Here is a 20,240-nt window from a genome sequence, read left to right as displayed (position 1 = left end):
TATCAATGAGTTCTCGTTAACTCAAATTATTAGTTAATAAATATTTTTATTAAGTCTTTACTGAGACCGAAAATTAATTATATTTGAAACAAGATTGGTACATACAATTTATATACATAAAAAATGTTAAATATATTAAATTATTAAATATCTTATATTTATCTTTTATTTCCATCTACTTATTTTCTATTACTTTTTTATTATTCTTTAGTTTGCATTTTGAATTTAACTCATATTTTCTTAATTATAAATAAAGTATCGTGTATGCATTTTTTAGACACAAAATTATTAATCTCATACATAAATTTTCAATATATTCAAAATATACCATAATTCATAAATTTTCTATCTTTTTTTTCTCATTATATCATTCAAAAATATTCATGAACTATAAAAAAACGCATAAATTAATATACACCTAAAAGAGTAAAAGTAATAAATGTATAAGCTATACAATATGATAAGAAAAAGAATACAAAAAATTAATATATATATATATATATATATATATATATATCTTTGCTCTATATTATTACATATTATAATAATAAAAACAAAATAAATGAAAACATAACACTGTAAAACGTATAAATCACATCTCTATTTATTATTCATTATGAGAATCTCAATTATAATATTCTGTTTACTATATATATGTATATATGCATGGTAAGTTATTAATACCATATAATTGGACAGTGTTCTCTTCTGCTTTCTAACCATACACATGATCATGACATAACTCTGCACCCCTTTTATTAACAACCTTCTCCCTTGTCACTGCCATATATATATACACACACACACGAGGCTTCAATCCTCCATAGCTTCGTTTCTTCTGATTTTACTCTCTCTCTCGCTCTCTCGCTCTCTCTCTCTCTCTTTGTGAAGAAGGGTTGAGAGAGAAACAAAGGGTCATCGAAGTTTTCACAGAAAAGTTATAAACATGGCTGTGGCTGATGATGCCTTTGATGAGCAGTGTGATTACCTTTTCAAAGCTGTTCTGGTAGGAGACTCAGGCGTTGGGAAGACAAATCTGATATCAAGGTTTGCAAAAGATGAATTCAGGTTAGATTCGAAGCCAACCATAGGTGTTGAATTTGCTTACAGAAACATCAAAGTCATCGACAAACTCATCAAAACACAGATATGGGACACTGCCGGCCAAGAGAGGTAACAATACTCATCAACTTTTATCTCTTTCCAACCACTTCCAATCAAACACTCTCTTTAATTAATTCTTCATCACTTCATCTCTCTCTTTCTTCCTTAATTCTTTCAATTTCTCTTCATGATCTTTGAAAATATTCAGTGGTTGCAGAATTTCAATACAGTTCTTTAGACACTGTGCTGTTTTCTTTTAATCAGAATTGAAGTTTTCTAAATATTCCATGTAACTTTAATGCATATCTTTGCTCTATGGATTATCAGAATGAATTTTTAGTTTTGATTATCAGAGTCAAATTTTAGTCTTGGCTTGATCAAGAAATACAAGAAAAGAAAAGAACCCTTTTGAATCTGCAGAATGCAGAGAGCAGAAGATGCAGAACTCAGTTGCATGGTACTTTGAGAATTTGTCTTCTTCTTGGTGTTGGTTTCATATCAGTTTTTCTTTTACTTTTCAATGGAAAGTTAAACTCTTTTTGTTTTCCAAATGGCATTTTCGAATTCAAAGTCGGTATTTTGAGGTTGCTTAGTCTAGAAGAATTTAATGAATTAAATTTAATTTGACTTTTATTAGTATTAGACTAAGTAATAATTTCAATTTTTTACAACTTTTCAATCCCTTTGCCTTATCAACTTTGTCATAGTATCATGTCCCACCACCTTTTCTTTTGGCTGCATTTTTGTTTGCCTCCTATGACTCTTAGCCATTTGTTTGGTCATGAAAGAGACAAAATATTTGTGTTAAGTAGGTAAAGATAAACATAAAGAAACAAAAATTTCACATCAATTTTTTTTTTCAATTATATTTGTGTAAGTTGGGGAAAATATTCCTTATTCATTGGAAATAACTACTAGCTTCTAAAAATTCTCTAGGAGTAATAATAATAAAAAATGATTTGGTTTTTAGGGATAGGATTATTTCAATTTTTTTTTTCAAATTATGTTTTTGGATGAGGGGTGCCAATTGGGTATAGTTTTATTGTTATTAATAATGATAGTGAAGTTTGAATTTAATATCTCATAATTTTTGGTTACTGAGTCATAGATTAATTGAATGTAGATTAGGTTTTGTGGATGGAAGCAAATCTATAAATCTTTTATGTGGGCCTAAACACATTTGATACACTGAGATAATCATGCATTGAATTCAAAGCACAATTATTTATATGTATCTTTTAGGGTTCATAAAGGAAATGCCCATAAAATGAACACTTGTAGATCATTAAATTGTGAAAGATTTGGTTGCTTCCTTCTGATGCAAACACTTCAAAAATTAATTTTGGTCTTTACTTTTTTAAGACCACAAAAAGAAAAAGAAAGAAAGAAAAAAGGGTTTGTAGGAAATTTTAATACAAACATTGTAATTATGTTTAAGCAAATTTAATGTCAAAGAAAAGTAGATGCAGTTTGTAGGAAAATTCTTATACTCTTTTAAGAAAACTAAGATTTGAAATTAAAAGGTTTTAGTTTGTTTTAAATTGTTTCTCACTTTAAAAAAAAAATTTAAGACCAATTACATTTCTACTATATAAAATTTTAGTATGCCAAGTTTCTTTTCCATAAATTAATCTTCTTTATTTGAAATATAATCTCATCTCTATAAAGATAATACCATTTAATAATATTTTCACTTTTTATATTGAGCAACAACTATTATGAATAATTTAAAATGGCAAACAACAATAATTATTACTCCATAAAAAATCTTTAACATAATTCTTACCAACTTCCCTTATTTTCTGCTCTAAAAAATGTGTTAGAATATGTTGAGATGCTCTTTCGTCCACTTAACATAACCTAATACATAAATATTTGAATTGACTATTACCAAACCTTCATGATATTAGGAATATACATTTAAGTCAAATTTGGGTCAGAGTTGAAATTAGAAAACAAAAAGGGAGACACTACATGGTAAGAAAAATCACTACAAAAGGTTCAAAAGTCATTTCATGAAACTTTATAGTTACTTAAAACACTTAAAATTAGGTATATTAGCCAAAAAAATGTTTTATTTCCCATCTAGCATGATTGAAAAGTTGCCAATGCAATGCACTTTGCTTCATTGATCAATTTGAATGATGGGATTGAGAAAGGTGTAGAAGTTCTAACATCATTTCCCAATTACAAAATCAATGAATTTAAAAGTAGGGTACCCTCACTCTAGTGTAAAAAGTAGAAACCAACTTTTGTTGTCTAATGCAATGTAATTTTAAAATAGGGTAAGGCTATTGGGTTTGGTTGGTCCATGACAAGGATAGAACAAGTTGAGCCAAAACTTAATGAGCAGGATGAAAATGATGGTGAGTAAGAACAAAATTGAAGTGGAACAAATGCATGTGAGATGGTGATGAGGTTTTGGTGACCAACCCTAATCATCTATGATCATTATTTTGTTTCTAATTGCCTGATTCAACAATACCTAAATTCATCATCATCTATAGAGAAAACTCTTATGGTAAATAGTTTTCATTCAAGAGAGTATGATTCAACCACATTATATTGTATTTAGTCCATACTTTTTATTTCAATTAAGAACAACAGTGATTTTCCATTTTCCATTTGTTCTAACTCATGGAAAATCACAAGTTTCTTATGAGAATCACTAATTACTTAATGATTTTCTCTCTTGACTTTTCAAAATCATAAAATTTCAATTGATAACATCAGTTTAAAAGAAGTGTTCTATCTATAAATCTCAGCAAATGGTATTACATTTCACTGTTCTATTCTATCTGAATTTACATAGCAGTGTACTTATATAATTTTGATCTTATATTTGATTCTGAAAGATATGTGAACAATTATGTGGTAGGTTTAGGGCTATCACAAGCTCATATTACAGAGGAGCCTTGGGAGCAATGCTGGTGTATGACATAACCAAGCGAGCAACTTTTGTGAATGTAAGAAAATGGCTTCATGAGTTGAGAGAGTTTGGAGGAGATGACATGGTGGTTGTTTTGGTGGGAAACAAATCTGATTTGGCGCAATCAAGGGAAGTTGAGAAAGAAGAAGGAAAAGGGTATGCAGAGACAGAAAGGTTGTGTTTCATGGAAACCTCTGCTCTGCAGAACCAGAATGTTGAGGAAGCATTCTTAGAAATGATCACCAAGATTCATGACATCATAAGTCACAAAAGTTTGGAAACCAAAATCAATGGCACATCATTAAATCTTCCCAGTGGCAAGGAAATCCATATAGCTGATGAAGTCACTGCTACTAAACAACCTAATTATTGCTGTTCATGATTATAGCTCACATGATGAATTTTTTATATACTGCAACTGTCTTTGATCATTCAGCTGTTGATTCTTCCCATTTAATTTCCCCACATTCATTTTAGTTCTTATTTGATATATGTGTTCCTGTTTATGTACAGATACTAGGTTTGCAGTTTCTCCGTATCAGATCACATTAAAATTAGAGAACTTTATTAACAACAAATGCTGAAATGTTTGTTTTAAATGTCTCTGAAACAAGTGTTATGTGACAAGAAATGTTAAAATGTTTGGAAATTTGTACATGGAGTAGGTTCACTAGTTTTACATAAGAAAAATGTTGAAATGTTTAAACTTTTGGCACACTCAAACTGGACACAATTTAAACAAATTTAGTTTTTGCTGGGTTTTCTTGTGTTATTCATCTGTTGTACCTTTAAAATACATTCATTGATACTAATTTTGATGTTTTAAAATATATTAAAAACAATTTTAATATAGCAATATCAATGCATTTAATGTTCAGCAAAGAACAGTACCAAAAAAACCCAACAGAGAATCTAGACTCCATTTGAACAACCTACGCAGACACTATATACTGTAAAAGAAAAAAAATATTTTTCACTCCTTGTGCATTTTTCTAGACTGTCAAGTTACAGCTGCAAAATTTCATAACTATTTATGGACATCAAAATTGAGAATTGATATTACCACAATTACAAAAGAATTGTGTACAAACAAATGGTACAACCTGACAATGACTGCACTTGCAGATTGCAAAAAGAAAACCAACAACAAAAGAGAAAACAAAGAGAGAAAGTAAAAGGAAAGAAACAAGAGTGGAAAGAATCACAACTTGGACAATAATGTAAGGTGATGGCTTCAATTCAACCACTCACTTTTATCATTGCAAAAATTCTATACAACTTGACAACTTGTTCTCCACCTTTCAGCAGCAAAATGAACAAATATTTGGTTAGTTGTATAATTGTTTCCTATCTTGCTGGGTCTTCTATAACACGCGATGACTGACCCTTCTCATGCTTCCCCGATGCACTTGGTCTAGGCACTTGAGAACCAATCACTGTCTTCTGTAATGGCTTCAGAGCCGCCAATATTTCAACAAATGAAGGTCTCAACTTTGGATCTCTATAACACAGAAAAACTCCAATTAGGCAAAATAGAAAATTTACCATGTAAGATCACTTGGTTGTGTTCTGAAACAATTGCCACAAACGTTTGAACCTTATCACTCCTACTGCTGTTTTTTTTTACTGTGTAAGAGAAATGAACCATGATAATGAAAAAAAACCATCTTTAATGCCTCCCCACACCAGCTGATTGCAGTCACTTGTCAACATAAAAACCATGTTCAATTTCATAATAGATGAACATATTTTCCAAGATTAGTTTATTTCAGACAAAGAACTAATGGTAATCTCACATATATAGCAAATGTTGTCAAAAAAGAATGCACCAAAGTTTACAGACATTTTAGAATGAAAAGTTTACTCACGTTTGCCAGCATTTCCTGATAATATCTGCTATGGTAGGGTCCACATTATCAGGAATGTCAAGACGGCGATGCTGGAAACCCACAGCACCAACAACTTGCATTGGATTCATTCCACCCCAGGGTTGCTGCAGAGTAGAGAGCTCCCATAATATGACCCCAAAGCTATATACATCACACCTAGATATTAGATCACACCTTATTAGCATCATAAAACCATGAAAGGGTTTTCAAAAAGATGTAAAGCCAGTATGAACAAGTATACAAGCTTCAAATTTATCTTGTTGATGAAAGAATATTTTATTAAATAGACAGAAAAGGTAACTGCAACAATCTTTCCTGGGGAAGAGGGAGAAAGGAAGCTAAGAGAAAATTTTGGGACTAACAAGTTTGAAAATGACAGTAATACGTACAATAACATATCAAAGGACACACAAAAACACCCTTTAAAGTGCAGGCATTCTGCTTCAGCTGTATGCAATGCAACAGACATTACACATTACCACAACATTTAGCCTTTTTTCTTAGGAGACCATTAAATAAAATTATGAAAAATGGGAACAGGGCAGAAAGACACACCAAGAATACCATGGACTTCAACAAGCTTTCTACATGAGAAATATCCATATAACAATGCAAAAGGAGATAGTTACTACTTGCTTCTGATTAGTTGTTTCTAAAACAAGCCCTACACATACACTTAACAGATAAATATGCACGTGGTTTAAAAAAATGCAGCACATCATTTAATGGTAATTTTAAGTAAAGGAGGAGTTGAAAGAAGAGAAAGGATGCATCTGCACCTTGTACCCCTCCGGATAACAATAAAAATAATAATAACAACGACAAAATCAAGAGTAAAACAATTACTTCTCATTTGAAGGTTCATTTCTCAACACCTCAGGAGCCATCCACTCAGCCTGAAACAAGATATGAAAAATGGATTAACTAATGTATTTAGCTGCAGTTAGCTGGACAATCTTTTATTTATGAAATTATGAGAAATAAGTGGAGATGTAAAAAGAGTGGTAATGCAACAATTGAGTGCACAGGAAATGCTCAATTAAATAACAAACCTATGGCTGAGCAAACAGCCTATGATAAATAACAGACGAGAAAAGAGAGACAAACATGTACATAGTTGGACGAATATTGATGCCTGAAATACTAATTAGCATTTACCTTCCTTATAATGTGATTGCAACTGACAGTAACATCATGCAAATCTTTATACATGTGTTTTATTCTGATATTGCATTTATGTACACTTTTCACTTATCATTATCTGTACACATACTTCCTTGGACCATGTTTGAAATTGACAATATATCATGTGAAATAAATAATCCTTGAGATCAAGATAGGCAACATCAACCCCATAGGCTCAAGATACTATACCAAGAATATACTAAATTATAAGGCAAAAAGTTCCAGGCCTTCCAAAACTGTATGTGCATGTATGGCATGACTTCAATTAAACATTTAACACCACGAGCAACCATGAAAGAAAAAAGATGAAAGAATAAATAAGCTGAAATGGATAGAGATTTAAGATAGCTTACTGTTCCAGCAGTTGATCTAGAAGAAAGGAACGTACTATGCTTCATTCGTGATAAGCCAAAATCACATACCTATTCAACAGAAAGAAAACATAATTAAGTCAACACAAAGCATTCTCCATGCCACTGATAATTTTTATCATGAAAATAGATTGCACCTTCACAACCCAGTTTTTGTCAACAAGAAGATTTGGGGACTTCAAATCCCGATGCACTATCACTGGAGTGCAGTTGTGCAAATAGTTCATTCCTCGAGCCTGAGATTCAAAAGAAACAAATTACAGATTGGTTATAGCAAATTATCAATTCCTTTCTGAATCAGTGATGCATCATTGAAAGACAATAAATCTTACAGCATCAATAGCCATCTTCAAACGCCTTCGCTCATCTAGCTGACTGTTTAGTCTATGAAGTAATCTATACAAACTTCCTCTGCAGAATATAATCTAGATCTCAGTATTTGAAGAACCAAAAAGAAAAAAATAAGGCCCTCAAAAAGTATTAATTAATCACATTAAATAAATACCATAACTGTGCTTGGATAGGGAATTTAAGACGGTAATTTATTTTTATATAGAATTTCAAACACTCTATGACAAGTAATTGGATTAATCAAAATCAAAAAAATTTCAAATTTCACAATAAACAATCCCATATAACTAATGAATCACTGCGAAATCAAGAAATTGAAGTACCTGGGAAGAAATTCAGTAACAATTGAAAGATTTGGAGGTCGAGTTACTGCTCCCATGAAGAGAACAACATTTGGATGCCTCAATCTTTTCATTATTTTGACCTATTGAAATTAACATCATAAGCTTTCTGGAATTTAATTTATAAAATAGATGTTGGCAATCAAAGTAAAAATGTACATCAGCTTCATGAAAATAACAGAAAATCGCTCTAATCTACACATAGTGAAGAATCTAAATATACACTACAAAAAGTAGCCCAACAATTTTTATATTTTTTTGATACCCTACAAAATAAACCAGTGATAGGAACAAGTATTACTCTTCTATAATACCCGTCGTTACAAATAACATGAGTTTATCAACATAGACTGTATCATATAAAGCTTTATCCTTAAAAAAGAAAAATTTTCATCAGAGAAAAGACATCACTTTTAACAGAGGAGAAAGAAAAGATATTTTCGTCAATAAAGAAGCTAGAAAATAGATAATATCTTGGATTATCTAATTTTTCCTTGTATATTTAAAGGGGTTTTAAGCTACTAATGTTGAATTTTAAATTAGTTTGCTTTGAACAAAATAAATTTTAGAAAACTAGAGTGAAAGAGATAATTTGTAAAATTTAGTTAGGAATTTGATTTATTTTGAATATTTTCTTTATACTTTAAGTTAAGAAATAAAGAAGAGAAATTGGAGTTTTAAAAGATTAAAGCATCTAAAAGCATTGAGCCTGGACATCTAGACCATACATAAATAGGATTAAAGAAAGAATTAGGGAGTATTTTGATCTTTTTCACTCACTTTTAAGAGCATTCATCACCTCCCCAGAAGCTTGGGTATGAGAAGGACCAAAACGGTGTAAACTCAAGTCTCTTCAAGGGTCTATAGAGTTTTTTCTTTATCCCTTCTCTTTATTTTTGCTTTTATTTTCCCTGTGTCTAGCTTTACCCTTTTTGTTAGGATTGGGTGAATTTCAATATAATTCTAATTCCTGAATCTCTAATTTGGATTAATAATGAAATTTTATTTCTTTATCTTCGTGTTTATGTCCCATATTCTTAATGCTCTCAAGACTTTATCAACCTTGGGATGAATTTTGATCTATTTGGTAAATATAAATTTGCTTTGAAACATAAACTTTGTAATGGTTTAGGCTATCACGGAAGCTCAATATCTTTAGGGAGTTCTTCACAGAAAACTTTTAAGTTTCGCCTAAGGAATTAGGATTGGAATAAATTAGCAAATCTGTAAAGAAAACAGAAATTAAATTGAGCAAATACTCATTTTAAAGCAAAAGATAAAATCCATACTAATCGAAGTATACTATAATTTTCAAATTAAACTAGAAAAGTGAATTATTTAGTAGTCTTAACAAAAACATTTGCAGCCTTATTATATGTGGTTAAGAAAGTGAAGCACACAAATCAAATCGATGAAAGCAACTGAAAAATAAACCACTAGATCACACTGAAAAAATGAGTAAACAATAAAAAAGAAATAAAGTAGGGTAGAGATGGACCGTACTTCAGTTTTGAACTCTTCAAGTGATTCACCAGATATATCTTGATCTAGAAACCTCTTTACAGCAACTTCCTACGAACCAAAGAGCAGAAATGTAGTGTAAGTGTAATAATTCTATAATCTATAATATAGCAGAAAATTATCCTAACAATACAGACAATAATAAAATGGGAAGTAAGCTAGTAGTAAATATAGCAAAAAAAAATTATTTTCTTCAGATCAGAATGCAACTAAAGCCCAAAGAATTCTTGGCATTGGCACAGACACATTCAATTCATAAAAAAATGCATTTTATAATTTGTAGCACATACCCAGGTGTGCAAGTGCACCAGTAATAAGTATTAACACTGTTCATTTCATTTTGAAAAAAACATACAAAATAAAGTTGCATAACACAGGCCCCAGTGAAATAACACCATCAATAGATTCAAGTTCAAGAATATAAGAAACTCACTGTTCCACGCCATTCACCACGATACACCTCCCCATATGATCCTGCATGTCAAACGTGCAAAACCAGATAAGTAGCATTTACCATCTAAGAAAAGAATGTAATCAATTCTTATAAAAACAAAGTACAGTTAATACCAAGTCCAATACGCTCCCCGACTGAGATTTCCTCCCATGGAATGTCAACCTCAGCAACATCTTGATCATCTAATGCAGAATCAGATTTTGTGCTATCATTACTGACTACTGATCTATCAGATCTTCGCTCACCTTCTGAATTTGCTCCTAAAGCTATATGTTCTCCATCACCGCTACCCTTCAGGTCATAACCAGCACTGTCTGTATCTCCATCACTTCGACTGCCTTGCTCATACTGTTTACTGACAGCAGCAGTGGTTGCTACTACAGCTGCAGCAGTAGCAGTAGCAGCTGCTGCTACAGGAAAATCTATGTTTGAGTCAATGCTAGATTTTGCCACTGCAGCTACCATAGAAGATGCAACAACAGCGGCGGCGGCGGCTGCTGCAGCAGCAACAGGTACATTTTGACCATATTTTACCTGAGGTTGTACGTGCTGTACAGCTGGTTCCCTTGTATAAAGAGGAAGGTTGATTCCTAAACCTTCTACAGGTCTAGAATGCTCCACCTGACCACTAGAACTTGTTTTGTTCTGGACTCTATTTTGAGCCAAAGGAGGCAAAATTCGAGCTTGAAAAATATTACCATCAAGTTCGGCTTCTTTATGTCCACTTCCCAGCTTATGTTCATATTTTTCTTCTATTGGAAAGTTGGCCTCAGTTGAGGAACTTGAGTCATCATCACAAATTTCAGAAAATAGATTTGGAGGAGCAACCACACCACTTTCAAGTAAAACATCATGAAGTCTCTGGGCTAAGTGAGGATTCTCCTTTGCAGCATCGATCATGTATAGAGAAACATCTTTGACTTTCATCTTACGTACTGCGGGAGAACTGATCCCTTCAGTCCAAGATGGAGATCTTGCATGTACATGTGGATGATTAGGTCTGCCATGAGCTTCCTGCTCAGTGATCTTCTCAACATTGTGACGGCTTTTAAATTCATTCAAGGGTTGCATTGATTCTTCCTTTACCGTGGAGGGCATGCTTACATCAGATTCTTTACCTGTATGAGTAAAATGTTTTGATCTGTTTGCTTTGTCCAACATCCCCAAATCCAAAGTTTCTTCGTATGAACTTCCAACACCACTGCTGGATGATGCTACATGTGAGGAATCAAGGTCTCTAGATGAAGGACTGGCCACATACGACGATTCATCACACTCTACCTGTGATCCAGTTGCATCAGATGGAATAAGAGTTCCAGGATCCGCCATTAGATCAACGATGTACTCCCTGAAATTCAAATCAAGCACATGTTCAAATACAGCTTCTATCCTTGAACAATATGACACAAAACATTGAGAAACGCCATTTTGTGAGTTTTCTACCCAATAGAAAATTGATGACAGAAAACATGTAATACAATTAATATCCCAATGATAATGTACTGAAAATTATAGACAAAGAAATTCTGCCCACTAATACAATAAAAAAAAATGAAAGTTACCTTCCATCATCAATCTTGACAAAGTTTATTGCCACGTCATCGGAATTTGTATATTGCAGCCCCTTCACCAATCGACATGGGATGCCCAAATTATCAGCTAGAACCTATACCAGGACTCGATGGAAAATAAATCAGAGAATAGAAAAAGTTGACAAACATAAAGTCCCTGCTATAATAGACGTAATAATGTGCTTGATCCATGTACGCAGCCCCACCCAACAGGAAAAAGCTTCTGATGTTATATCATAAATGTATAGTAAAGTTTTGAAGTACTAAGAAGTAAGAGAATACAATAAAAATATCAGAGAATGTGTAGTTCACCCGAAATTGATCTTTCCCTTGAATCTTGTTATATTCTAACAATTTTTTTGATGTAAACCTAACAACAACTTTTCATTAGAGCCTTCTATCAACTAATATGTGGAACCATTCCTAATTGAAATTCAAACCACAAAAGGAAAACTGGTAGGATAAAAATACCTTAAATAACAATGCACGATGCCGAGACAATCCAATAGTTAGAGAACCAAGTGGCAAAAACATGCTACCAAGGGTTGCTTTGAGACTGTAACTAAGACTCCTCCATGCTCTTGTCATACTTTCAGGATCTCCAACTTGTCCACCCATATAGTCAGCCACAAATATTGCAAGCTTGCGAACCAAATTGCTATCTATAACTTCAAAATCTGAACTTGATTTGCCAGTCAACTCCTGGGCCTTTTGCACAAGTTTCAACAAGTTTGAATCAGCAGCCCTATTAACCAAGACAGCTTCCCACGAACCACTACCTGAGATTGATGTTCCTTGAAGTTGCAAATCTACAATGGAAGGCATTCTTGTAGGGTTTGACTCAGTTAAGTTCCCGTACAGATCGTAGAAACCATCCAAGATCTTGTCATCATAACCAAGAGCATTGTAATTCTGTGAAGCACGGATAAATCTACGATATGAGATAAGTTAGAAAAGAATATAAGTAGGACAAATAGGGTCAACTAACCAGATGACACATAGGACTAAGTTCCTTGTATAACAAAACCGTTTAATGCATGCATCATCTAAAACAATCCAAACATATATAGCAATCTATGTAGATAATAAATCCTAAACCATAGAACCAAAAACTGCATTTGAAGCCTAACTTACAAAAAAGAAAGATCTGCAATCATCCCTACAAAGGGACAACTGTGACTGTAAGTCTATTACCAAAGATCTCATAAAACGGTTACAATTAAAATTTCAATAATAATCCCAAATGCATAGCCCTATGAAAACCAGCCCAGCAAAGTATACCAGGGTAGCAACATTCCATATTAACATTTTGTATGACCAAAAGATTAAAGATTGGACACTAAACAATTTAAGAGGCATTTGAACAACAAAAGACCTATATACAAGTTAAGTAAATAAGAATTAATATTATTTTTCTGATTAATGTGTCATGGACCAATTATTCCAAAAGCTTAAGTTATTAGGTTACGACACAAATGGTTTCTTACATATCTACCGCAGCACCTCACCCAAACCCTTTGAGCCTGATGCATTGTAATGCACAAGCCCACCTACATTTGCTGAAATTCATCGTATTGAGGCGGCAAATCAAACTCTAGACAATATAAGCTTGTTGTGTCATGAACCAAACATCCCGAAAGCTTAAGTTGCTAAGTGAAGAAGACTGGTAAATAGATTATAACATTATGTCCTATCAGTTTATCAGAGTGATTTCAGAATCTTAAGAGAAATAATTTTTACTTGATTCAAGGGCCAAAGACCTTAAACTTCCATTGCAAGACAATCATATTTTGGTCTCAGTATTTAACATAACCTTAACTCTAAAGTCTGAGTGAAAATTTCCCTTATCTTCGTATCGAGAAGCAAATCAATTTGTTATATTCTAAACCATCATTAATATCCAGGTTGTAAGCCAGATTAGTCCATACTGCAAGGATGCAAAGCATCTTGCCTTTTAAACATCACTTCTCAAGAAATACAGCCGATGCAGAATGATGTTGGAATTTCCACCCTAAAAGCACAGTTCAAAATGCTACTATTATATTTAACAATGTCCAAATTCTACCAACTATCACGAGTTGCTATCCCTGTCATTCCACAAGGGTAAGAAAGGTCAAAGGAAAAACCCCACATGAATGAGTTCAATCACATGTGATATAAATAAATTCCCATATCCTTCCTTCCATTTTTCTTTTCTCACCATTCATCTTCATGCTAAGATCTATACCCCTAATTAAAACTCCACGGACCAAAAAATGCCAATGAAGAATGAAGTACCAATCTGCACATCTGAAATTCTTCCCAAATTTCAGAAGTCTCATATTCCTCTAAAATTGACCTGATTATCAAACTTACGACTTCTAATGTCTTTTCTTCCACCAGCAGCATGAAAACAAGAAGAATGTGAATGAAGTGACTTACCCAATACCGGTAGGCCACAACTTCAGCTGGTGTATAACCAGGGTCACAAGATCCCAAACTGATCTGCTTAACAGCTTCAATCTGCACAGCCTCAGGATCCTCCTTTGCACTCAGCTCTAAAGCCAGTTGTATCTGATACTCTTCCTCCACTTCAGGATCCCTGGAAGCACTAGACGCTGAATCAAGCCTAGCTGAATCTGACACAACATCCAAACCACCACTGCTCACTGCATCAGATGGCTCCATTCTCTCGCCCCTTGCCTGGCTCAAAGATGGAGGAGGACTAGGACTCTGCCTATTGGCAACTGAATGCAGCCAACTGGAGAACCCAGATAAGGGCTTTTGCTCAGAACTTTGAGTGGACTTTGAGCGCAAAATCTTCTTGGAAGATGAAGATGAACTAAGATTGGACTTGCTCCCCTTGGCTGAAGAAGACCCTTGTTCATTCTCTGATCGGTTAGACATGATATGAAGCTTCTTAAGAAGGTTCTTCATATCTTTCCACTAAGCAACAGCACTGAATGCTAGAGAAGTGGAAAAACCTCCATAATGATCTTGGACCAAGCATGAAATCCAAATCACTTTCTCATAGAAGAAGAACCATTAAACACAGCTTTTTTTTTGGCTGTTAAAACCCAAATAAAAACCAAATCAAACAATAGTACCCTTTTTCAAAGCTTGCCCAATCAAGGCGATCCAGATGACTTGGATTGAAATGGAGTAGACTCCTTTACCCCAGATAACAACAGATAGACACTGTTGAGAGACAACACAGAAAATACACAAACGGAAATAAACATGTGCAGCCTCAACTACACCAACTTCAGATGTTCTGTTCTATAACACTGCTATACCAATCCACACATCGTCATCATCCCATCAACTTTAAAAGGCAGAAAGAGGGAAAAAAACGAGAATCACCGAGCACCCCAGATTGAGAAAGATGGGTCTTTCTAAGCGGAGCACAAAAATAGAAGGAGCGTAGGTGAGTGTTGAAGAGAACATTAAAGGGTAAATTGCAAATAGAGTAGAGAGAGAGAAAGAAAGAGAGAGGAGAGAGAGAGAGAGAGAGAACAAGTGGAAGGAGTAGTAGTAGGGGACCACAAAGGATGGCCCACTTGTGTAGAGAGGCAGAAGGATTTCAAGGACCCAGAAAAAGGTAAACTTGGTGGGAAACACAACAACCAATGAAACACACCACTTGTTGGTTCTTCCTTTCTTCCTTTCTTCCTTTCTTCTCACCCTCTAGTTTCCAAACTCAATGGTGCTGCCATGGCATCAGTTTCAACACAGCTTTTGTTTCTGTTAAACTTTTCACAAATCTAATGAACAATTCTTTAAGGATGCTCATCAAAATTCTGTTACTAATGGATTGAGTTCATAGAAAAATGTGAATTCAAACTGAAAAGATTAAGTTTTGACATATGTTTTCAATGCTGGTAAATTCTTCTGACCCAATTCATCTAAGTTTTTTATTTGATGAGTTTAATTTAAATATATTAACAGTACAAAGAAATTTTACAATATTAGTTAATGACGTATTATTATATAATAAAATTAATTTTTTTCCTAAGTAAGTAAAAGCTATACTTAAGATTATCTTTACCTGATTAATAATATAAAAAGAAAAAACTCATTTATATTTTTAATTGTGATGAACCCATATGTTATTCTTCAAATTTAAAAAAAAAACATTGTAAAACTCAAAATTTAAAAATATGATGTTAGGCCTTTAAATTTACATTTTAGGAACTAGAAATTGTTTTGAAAAACAATTTAATTCACATATTTAGTATTTAAGACTAAAAAGTTAATTTAATGAAATAAAAATATTCTCTTGAAAAATTAAGTGGAAGAAACAAAATTCACCTCAAATTTTAAATAATGAAAGTATAATTAAATGTATAAAATTTGCACCAAACATGACAATGGAACTGAAAAATAAAGAAGTTAATTTCGTCACGTGTAGGGACATTTTCACATTGTAAATTAATCAAAAATCACCTCAAATACATTTGTTAAAAGTAGTTAAAAAGTCAATAATATATTATTGTGAGGAGAATGTACGAACATCTACACTACACTTTTTAATATTTAAAAAAATAAAAAACTTTAGAGTTGCACGCCCTTTGGTTATTTGAAGCAAAACCAATTTTTGTCTTTGGCCATATTTGCCACTTTTTTTCCAACAAAAAGACAAAATGGTTTTGAAGTGGAAGTAGCAAAAACTCACTTTCATGCTGAAGTTTCCATTTTCACCATTCACCATTCTTCAACAACTATTATAATAATACTAAATAATAATAATAATAATAATTCCCAATTTTTTAGTCACTACTGAGAATAATAATAACGGATAGGACGAGACACGATACTACATACTAGTTACTCGATAAATAATAAAAAAAATTCATCAATTACCTATCTTGCTATTCATTAAATACTCATCTAAAATTCAAATATATCTATAAATCCTTGCAAATATTTTAAAAAATATATTTTATAATATAAATTTAATTTAATTTTAATTAAATTTAACATAATAAAAGATAAATTAATCTTAAATTTAATTAAATTTAACTTAATAAAATATAAATTAAATTTTTATTTTAATATTTTGTCAGTAATACATATCTACAAATATGGGTAAATAATATTCACATCCAATTTATTTATAAATCTCACAAGTAATAAATACTTATAGATATGAAGTATCTCTCTGCAAATTTTATTTGCAAATACTAAGAGTACTAGTATTTTTATCATCTAGTCATTGAATTTTACTACTACTTAGTTTTTAAGTAAAAAAGTTCACTAAACAATAAACTTAGATATGTTCAAGCTCTTCTACTACCTATTTTTGTTTTGAATTATTAATATATTTTTTTAAATTAAATGCATGGTGAATTAAAAAATCTGGCTTAAGTTTTAGAATGCAAATTTGATCTATATTTGTTTTGGTTTAAATTTTAAAAGTGTTTTAAATATTTAGTTTTAAATTCTTCAATATTTTGTGTATTAACAAGTTTTTTATTCATAATGGTGACTTGTTAGGTCAGTATGAATATGGAAAGATATTTAATATGAATAATTACTCAATAATGAAAACTTAAAGATACATTAGCAATGGAATTGACAGAGATAACAAAGGAGATTTAAATAAAAAGTTTACTTTATTAAATATTCAATTTAAAGAAAATAATTATTGACACTCAAAACAAAAGTAACAAGGAACCCGAAACATACTTAGGGCTAAAAAACATACTAAAATGGTTTTAACATATGAAACACGGTATTTTTTTAATTGTTATTTTGAGGAATTTTAAATTTATATTAATTATGTATATCGTGTTCAATAATAGTTAGTAGAAAAATTTACCAAAATTATTCATCATCAAACTTTCAATTTTACAATATATTTCTCTTGTTTATTTACTCACTATAGAAAAAGTAAACAACATAGCATAAAGATATTTACTTTTCTTAATTAGTTGAAGGTTTAAGTAATTAATTATTTCATCGTGCACATGTTAGTATCCAACATAAAACATTTACGTGTTAGTCTAGTAGTTTTTCCACATTTTAGTATCTAGCATTAGTATAAAGCAGCCATAAAATGAAAAAAAGAAAAAAAACATGCAAATTATTTATACTTTTGTTGAAAAAAGTTGAATTTGGTACATTGTTGAAAGTTTTCAACAATTGAGTTCAATTTTATTTATTATCAGAACCAAATAATAATTTATTTCATGCAGACGAACAAAACGAAGAATTCCTATGCTAATTAATGCCTTGCCAAGTTACAAATTTATACTCTAACAACAAAATTTCACCTTTTTTTATCCTTAATTCAACATTAAATAATTATATATAAAAGAGATTAAAGACACTTCCAGTCTATATAAATAAATAAATAAATAAATATAAAGGTTTCATTCTTTCTAGCAAACAGATATATAAATAAATCTGTAAAGTTGGAGCACATAATATATTTATATGATTGGAGAAAGATAGAAAGAAATGGATTAAGAATATTAATTTGCAGGAAAGAAAAAGTGAATTAAATTTGCAGGAAAGAAAAAATAAGTGAAGGAGATTGAAAGAAAAAGTCATAGGATATTAAATAATATGTGGTGATGTGTTGATTTAGTTATAATGTTGACCAATGGTTCTATTGGCTATGGCATGGGATCTCTTCATACTCACGAAGGAAAATGACTTCTTCTAATCCTTACACCATACTTTTATTATATATATAAAAATGATAGAGACCCAACACACACCTTTTCAAACCTTTCATGCTTCTCGATTGCTACAAATCATTACATTCAACTTCTTCTAATCCTTACCCCATACTTTTATTATAGTTTTTCGATGATTCATCTCTCTCTTTTTTTAACCTAGAAATTAAAGTGAGATGGATCAAAAGGTGTATATGTGTATGTTTGTGTTTTCTTCTTCTTCTTTTTTATGCCCTAGTTTAGAGAGTTTGTTTTGGAGCCTCTCATCTTCTAAAACTATTTAATTCAATATTAGTTTCATGACCTGATTTATTGAATCTTCAAAAAGGTTTACTTTACAATTTGAAAAAAAAGGTATGCTAATAAATATACTTTAAATTTAATTAAATCCTATAAAATTATTGGTTTTTAAAATAAAATTTGGGCTTGGTTATATACTAAATTTGTCTATCTATAATTAATGTGTAATCTTCAACATTATAGTTTTAGGTTTATCTAAAAATTTTAATATATTAAGGATATATTTTGTTTCCAACACACTTGATAGACTCACATCACTTAAGAGTCGAGGTCAGGCGTAATTTAAATTTTTTTTTCCTCCTTCCACCATCTAAAATGTGTTTTAAAAATAAAATTGTAACGAAATTCTAGTTTTGAAAACCGATAATACATCAAATAATGGGTGATTAAACGCATGTTGATAACATTTGAAAGACTTAAAATAGGTTTAAGAAAATTTATTTAAAAATGTTAGCATATTAAGGAATGTAACCTAATTGATTTACTAGATCAAGAACAAATTGATGACATGTTGGTGGACAGATTTTTCTTTTCATTTTATTTAAAGAAAGAGTTTTTGTTTTTCTTCTCTAAGTTATCCTTGGAATATAATCAATAATTTGAAAAAGTCAAAGCAAGCAACATGCTAACATCTACTCTTTTGGAATTTGAAGCAATGTAATATATATACACAAATACTCCCATGTTTTAGGTTGGTTTTTATAGCATGGTTTTGATTTCATTTCAATCTCAGCAGAAAGAACAAGTTGAAGGAATTTTTCTTTTCAAGTATAAAGATTCGACTCTTCAACAATCAAATATAATGAGCCGAATTTGATGATTTTTTGCTTTCTAATACACTTTTCGTGACCATTCATCCAAACATTGCATAATGGAGAGAAAGGAGGATTTGGGTTCACATCAAAAGTCTTCAATTTTGAAATATTCAACTATATATATATATCTATGCATATCTACATTCCATGTTTATCTTCAAAATTATAATGTAATAGATTTATATATTCTAAATTAATGCATATATCTCACTATTTTTGTTTATATGTTTTACTACGTATGGTATGATACTTGTGCAACACATCTTTTTATTTGAATGTCAAAAATATTTGTTAGAAATGGATATATTTACAGATCATTGTAAATAAAAAAATTTAGATGTTATATGTTTTTTCATTAAGAATAGTTATTATTTATTTATTGAGTTTAAGACTAAAAATTAAAATATGTCAAATGTTGTAAGTCATTGAATTAATTTATCAAATGCTTTATTAATGTGTATATAAGTTTATATTTTAAAGCTCGTATGTGTGTGTCTATATATATATATATATATATAAAATAAGTGGTAATAATATGAAAGTTAATTATATACGATGTTAAATTAAAAATAAATAATATTGCATATAAAATTATAAATTCGTATATTTATATATATAAATTAATTGTATAAAATTAATAGTTAAGTATATAAACTACAAGAAAATTATTAAACATACATTAGTATACCTTTAAATATTTCTGTTTTAGAATAAGTTATATATAATTTTTTAAAGAAATAAATTTTA

The 20,240-nt window shown here is 31.1% G+C and overlaps 2 protein-coding genes across 3 annotated transcripts; one reads left to right on the top strand and one right to left on the bottom strand.

The window, feature by feature from the left end:
* The first annotated feature begins 633 nt into the window (after window positions 1–633).
* Window positions 634–4,516, top strand: LOC108344798 (ras-related protein RABA6b). Its single transcript, XM_017583298.2, has 2 exons — window positions 634–1,173; window positions 3,983–4,516. The coding sequence occupies exons 1-2, from the start codon at window positions 947–949 to the stop codon at window positions 4,413–4,415; spliced, it is 660 nt and encodes a 219-aa protein (XP_017438787.1). The 5' UTR covers window positions 634–946; the 3' UTR covers window positions 4,416–4,516.
* Window positions 4,517–4,986: 470 nt separating this feature from the next.
* On the bottom strand, window positions 4,987–15,184 carry LOC108345731 (probable serine/threonine-protein kinase SIS8). Of its 2 annotated transcripts, none has more exons than XM_017584451.2 (13): window positions 14,138–15,184; window positions 12,188–12,628; window positions 11,708–11,811; window positions 10,259–11,493; window positions 10,125–10,165; window positions 9,674–9,742; window positions 8,153–8,253; window positions 7,811–7,889; window positions 7,616–7,714; window positions 7,461–7,529; window positions 6,769–6,818; window positions 5,902–6,078; window positions 4,987–5,534 (listed from the first exon to the last, which is right to left on the bottom strand). In XM_017584451.2, exons 1-13 carry the CDS (start codon window positions 14,630–14,632, stop codon window positions 5,381–5,383), a joined length of 3,114 nt encoding a protein of 1,037 aa, XP_017439940.1. In that variant the 5' UTR covers window positions 14,633–15,184; the 3' UTR covers window positions 4,987–5,380. The 2 variants fall into 2 exon arrangements, with proteins under 2 accessions (XP_017439940.1, XP_017439941.1); XM_017584452.2 differs by having other exon boundaries at window positions 12,188–12,647; window positions 14,138–14,278.
* Window positions 15,185–20,240: the final 5,056 nt, after the last annotated feature.

The sequence above is a fragment of the Vigna angularis genome, chromosome 8 (genome assembly GCF_016808095.1).
Source record: "Vigna angularis cultivar LongXiaoDou No.4 chromosome 8, ASM1680809v1, whole genome shotgun sequence".
In the NCBI taxonomy this organism is placed as follows: Eukaryota; Viridiplantae; Streptophyta; class Magnoliopsida; order Fabales; family Fabaceae; genus Vigna; species Vigna angularis.
Note: the sequence above shows the minus strand (reverse complement) of the source record. Positions and strands in the feature narration are given on the sequence as shown.

Coding starts and splice junctions, on each gene's coding strand:
- LOC108344798 (XM_017583298.2), top strand. CDS start 947: ATGGCTGTGGCTGATGATGCCTTTGATGAGCAGTGTGATTACCTTTTC. Junction 1,174..3,982: donor GACACTGCCGGCCAAGAGAG/GTAACAATACTC, acceptor ATTATGTGGTAG/GTTTAGGGCTATCACAAGCT.
- LOC108345731 (XM_017584451.2), bottom strand. CDS start 14,632: ATGAAGAACCTTCTTAAGAAGCTTCATATCATGTCTAACCGATCAGAG. Junction 10,166..10,258: donor CGGGGAGCGTATTGGACTTG/GTATTAACTGTA, acceptor TTTGACATGCAG/GATCATATGGGGAGGTGTAT. Junction 9,743..10,124: donor GTGGTGAATGGCGTGGAACA/GTGAGTTTCTTA, acceptor TTTGGTTCGTAG/GAAGTTGCTGTAAAGAGGTT.